Raw genomic sequence first — 5163 nt, 5'->3', positions numbered from 1 at the left:
AAGAGGGCCTTGCCAACAAGTTGATCACAAATTTCTTAAAACTTTATTTGGGAAGAAAATGCCAATTTAGTCCGGGTTGATTTAAAGATTCGCATTCTAGATAGTTAGAGTATAGTTTGAAGAAAGATCCACATTTTGTTTATGTTGTTATATATTCAAAAATGATTACGTTTATGGAATCACGGGTGACTCTTTCACAAAAATCGGCTTTAAAGCTTGGAATAAAGGACCCGAAAGACTTGATTTACATGTTGGTGAAGTAAATAGCCTCCACCATAAGTGTTTCAATAAAATGCTAGACTTGTCAAATCAATCTCAATCAATTCAAGTTGCTTTTGAAAAGCAATCTGAGAAACAAAAAAGTGAATATCGAATTCGTTTAAATGCCTCGATCGATGTTGCAAGGTTTCTCTTGGACTTTGAATTGTCTTTTCGAAGCCACGATAAAAGTGAATCTTTAAAAAAGAAGGCCTTTTTTCTAGGGCTTTTGGAATGGCTTGAAAATAGGCTTCCATCTTTAGATAGAGTTATATTAAAACATGCTCTAAAAAATGATATGATGGCTTCGCCAGAAATTCAAAAGAATATTGTGAGTGCTTGTGCACAAGAGACCATGAAAGCTATAATTGATGACATGGATGGAGATTATTTTAAGATATTAGTTGATGAGTCCAAGAATATTTCACACCATGAACAAATGGTCCTTGCTTTGCGGTATGTTGAAAAAAAATGCCAAGTGAACGAGCCATTTATTGGTCTTGTTCGTGTTAGTGATACATCTGCAAAGTCGTTGAAAGAAGCAATACTTTCTTTGCTAGTGAAACACTAATTAAGTCCATTCAAAATACGTGGACACGGCTATGATGGGGCTAGTAATATGCAGGGAAAGATGAATGGTCTTAAAACTTTAATTTTGCAAGAAATTCCATCGGCATATTCCGTTCATTGTTTTGCTCATCAATTACAGTTGACGCGTGTAGCTGTTACTAAAAAACACAGGGAGGTGGAGACTTGCTTTGCTATTGTTACTAAATGTGATTGGAGTTTCTTTTAGGCATAGAGATCTAACTTCGGGAACATCAAGCAGAATTATTTGAGCAATTGCTAATGAGTGGTGAAGTTCAAAGTTGGAAAGGATTAAATCAAGAGCGAGGGCTTCAAAGGCCAGGTGACACTCGTTGGGAATCACATTATAAAATATTGGATAACTTTGTTATTTTATTTTCTTCTATTATTCATGTACTTGGGGTAATTGAATGTGAATGTGATGTTAATGATAGGTTGCAAGCAGAAGGTAAAATTAAAGCATTTGAATTTATTTTCTTACTTCACTTAATGTTGAAAGTGTTGATAATGTCAAACGAGTTGAGCAAAGCTTTACAGAAGAAAGAGCAAGATATTGTTAATGCCATGATATTTCTTGATATCACAAACGAAAGGATGCAAGAAATAAGAGATGAAAGATGGGAAACATTGATGGATGAAGTATCTTCATTTTGTGCAAAACATGATATTTTGGTGCACAAGATGGAAGAATTCTATATTCCTGGAAAGTCGAAGCGTAGGCTTTCTAGTGTTACTTATTCACATTACTTACGTGTTGAGCTTTTTTATGCAGTGATTAATTTTCCACTTCTGGAGTTTAATAGTCGTTTTGATGTTGTGAGTAGTAACTTGCTTCTTGGTATGGCTAGCTTGAATCCGGCTAACTCATTTGCTAATTTTGATAAGGAAAGAATAATGACATTGGTCAAGCATTATCCCGATGAGTTTGGTGAATTGAAGCTTTGAGGTCTTAGTCACTAACTTGATACTTTCATATGGCACATGCAACATGGTAACACTAGGTACTCTGATTTAAAAGGAATTGGTGATTTAGCAAAAATATTGGTTGAGGAAAATCTTGTGGAGACTTATTCACTTGTTTATTTGCTTGTAAAGTTGACTTTAATTTTACCTGTCGCAACTGTAACGGTAGAAAGAGCATTCTCATCCATGAAATACATCAAAGATGAATTGCGTAGTAGTATTAGTGATGCATTTTAAATGATTGTTTAGTTTATTACTCTGAGAAAGAAGTATTTGTAAATATAACCAATAATGCTATTATTGACCGTTTTTAAAATATGAAAGCGCGTCGAGTTCAACTATGAGTGGACAATGTACTTTTGTTATATTAGTATCAAGTTAATGGTATTTGATAATATTAATATTTTTATTTTGATGATAAATTATCATAGTCATTTCAAAGAGTTGCCCCCGAACTTTATCGTTGGTGATTGGCATACTAAAGACAATGATACCCCCGTTATACTAAAATCTTGGATCCGCCTTTGGCTGCACGAGTAGAATAGTAACTATTCTACGCAAGTTTAGGTAACTTCTCACATTAATTTTACTCCTACAATTACTATTTGATAAGATTATGTAAATTTTGGCATTAACATTTAAAAATAAAATATTACTCCTAAATACCTTTTGAGTTTGAAGAAAATACCTACTTCGCTAATATGCTTATCTTTTCTACCATGAGTCTAAGTGATGTTGATGCATGGAGTGTGTAAATTTTTGTACAATTTCTGTCTATGTTAACATATGACAAAAGGTTTAAAAAATAAAGTGTTAGACCAAAAAGTAGAACTTTCGATTAAACCTTTATATTTATCAAATGATGGGTTAAACCTAGTTAATAATAATATTCCTAAATGTGGATCTTGAAAATACGGATAATGTGGGTCGATTTAGTGTGGGTCTAATAATATCATACATTCAATATTGGAAAAATATATAAGTTGCATCGTGTACTTATCCCCAAAAGTCAGTTTCAGACTCAACCTTTACGGGCGTTCTAATACCATCCTATCCGTGTCCAAAGACAAATTTATTTACCTCCTAAAATGTAACAACCAAATTCTACCCACACGGTGTTTACACGTGTTGACACGTGGTATTTTCACAATTTTTTATTTTTTTTCTTTTACTGACATAATCCTCCCCTCTCCGGGCCTTCCCCGTCCCCCTCCCACTCTAACCTTTCTTTTTCTCTTTCTTTCTCCCATCATTAATTTCTCCTTTTTCAAAGAAAATTTTTCAGCTCGTCTTTTTCCGGATTATGGTGAACGCACAGAGATTGTGAACAAACATTAACAAGTATTATCAACTTTTACTCATATATTGCCAAAATTTCAATGGCAAATTATGTTGCCTGCAATGGAGCTATAAATTTTGGTCTCTTTATAAACCTTTGTTACAAATCTATTTTTAGCTATTTGGTGATAGAAAAATCACTTTCGCTTCTAGATCTACAAGCACCCAATATTTTATCTCTTTACTAAATAAAAATAAATTTAAGAGAAATTGAAAAGATTTAATGAATTTGTTTCAGAAAGGTTTCGTTTTTTTCGTAGCTGAAAAAATTATTTTATGTAATTGTTCATTACCAAAACATATGGTTTATCCTAATGAAGCACTAGCTATAATCATTGAAGATGATTTTTCAGTGAGGGTTCTATTAGGTCAATAAATAAGCTATTTTGGTAATGGCTCTTTTACAATGGTGGGATCGGTGTTTATATGGTGGCAGCAATGAGTGTTTAATGTTTATACGGTGGTAGCGATGGCTATTTGTATGGTGGTGTTCTCTGCGGAAATAGAGGAAATGGAAATAAGAAAAGGAAAGAGAAAAAGAGAAGAGAAGAAAATGGGAAAAATAAAAAAAAGAAAAGGAAAGAAATTTAAAAGGGTTAGTATTACATTTAATACAACTAATTAAGTGTAATTAAATGTAACAACCAATAAAGAAATGACATCTGTATAATTTAAGTAGCTTTTAATATTTTTTCATCTTCCCACACGTTTTGAGTGACGTAAACTAGGGGTGGACGTTCGGTATTTCGGTTCGGTACGTAAGAATTTCGGTTCAGTATTTCGGTATTCGGTTTATCAATTGTGTATACCAAATACCGTATCAAAATATTTCGGTACGGTGTGGTATTTACTATTTTGGTTCGGTACGGTTTCGGTACGATTTCGGTTTAACAATCAATGAATATTGAATAATCAATGCTAAATGCTAACGCCTAACAGTGCACAACTGCACATGCAGTCATGCACAATTGGAACTTGGAAGAGGAATCACAAATGCAGTTTTTTCAGTCAATGTTTGCACTTTGCACAACTGCACAATGTGCACAAGTTTGAAAACACTGAAAAGCCTGCACAGTGCACACTGAAAAGTGAAAACACTGAAAAATTTGCACAAATGCAGTGTTTGAAAACACTGAAAAGCCTGCACAGTGCACAGTCTGCAGATGCTAAACACATTAACCCAGTGCAATAAAAACAGTCCAACAAATGCAGTGTTTGCACAATCGAAATTCTAAAGTGTTTGCACTTTGCACAATGTGCACAACTGCACATGGCTCATGGCTGAAAGCCTGAAACAAGAAAGCATATCATTCTGCAAACAACAAATTCACAATCTGGCAAGTGCAGATGCAAACTTGCACGCCAGATCTGGCAATCAACTTAATAGTTAACACTTAAAACTGACAGTGCAGTAAAAAGTTAAAAACACAGTCCAAACTTAAACTCATGGTAGCTGAACACTTAAAACTGTTAAACAGTTAAACTGCAGAAAGAATAGGCACAACTGCAGTCTGCAGATGCTAAACTACAGTCCAAACTGCAGTCTGCAGACAACAAACTTGCGAACTTCTCCGTTATCTTCTTTCACCACAAAGTATTCCCAAATATCGGAGCGTTGAGCAGTAGCACAAGGCATGATTGCACTTGAACTTGAACCTAAAAAAAATATAAATCATATGTTAGAATATTATAGTTTGATGATAATAAAACAAAACTACAAACTATTAAGTATATCATTATCACCAAACAAATAGAGTATTAAACTTACCCCTCAAGATGCAAGTTGCAACTATACATCAAACAATGCTAGTAGTGCTTCCATTATTTTCCATATCTAAAGATAATACGACCAAATATGTCATACAAATGAAAAGGCATGATATATTATTTTGAATTAAAATACAAACTAAATATTAAAGCTTACCAAGCTCGAGTTCCTCAAGATACTTCAAGTCTTCTTCAACACTAATATGATTCTTCTCTTCTCTAATCCAATCTTGAACACAAATAAGAGAT

The 5163-nt window shown here is 33.7% G+C and overlaps 2 protein-coding genes across 2 annotated transcripts; both read left to right on the top strand.

Annotated features, from left to right (window-relative positions):
• Nucleotides 1–292: 292 nt before the first annotated feature.
• On the top strand, nucleotides 293–829 carry LOC107786862 (uncharacterized). The gene has a single exon (XM_016608360.2). It carries the CDS (start codon nucleotides 293–295, stop codon nucleotides 827–829), a length of 537 nt encoding a protein of 178 aa, XP_016463846.2.
• A 278-nt stretch (nucleotides 830–1107) lies between these two features.
• LOC107786863 (uncharacterized) lies at nucleotides 1108–1791 on the top strand. The gene has a single exon (XM_016608361.1). The coding sequence runs from the start codon at nucleotides 1108–1110 to the stop codon at nucleotides 1789–1791; it is 684 nt and encodes a 227-aa protein (XP_016463847.1).
• The last annotated feature ends 3372 nt before the right edge of the window (nucleotides 1792–5163 follow it).

Source organism: Nicotiana tabacum, chromosome 8, assembly GCF_000715075.1.
Source record: "Nicotiana tabacum cultivar K326 chromosome 8, ASM71507v2, whole genome shotgun sequence".
Classification (NCBI taxonomy): Eukaryota; Viridiplantae; Streptophyta; class Magnoliopsida; order Solanales; family Solanaceae; genus Nicotiana; species Nicotiana tabacum.
Note: the sequence above shows the minus strand (reverse complement) of the source record. Positions and strands in the feature narration are given on the sequence as shown.

Bases quoted from the DNA above. Each gene is read 5' to 3' on its own strand.
- LOC107786862 (XM_016608360.2), top strand. From the start codon at position 293: ATGCTAGACTTGTCAAATCAATCTCAATCAATTCAAGTTGCTTTTGAA.
- LOC107786863 (XM_016608361.1), top strand. From the start codon at position 1,108: ATGAGTGGTGAAGTTCAAAGTTGGAAAGGATTAAATCAAGAGCGAGGG.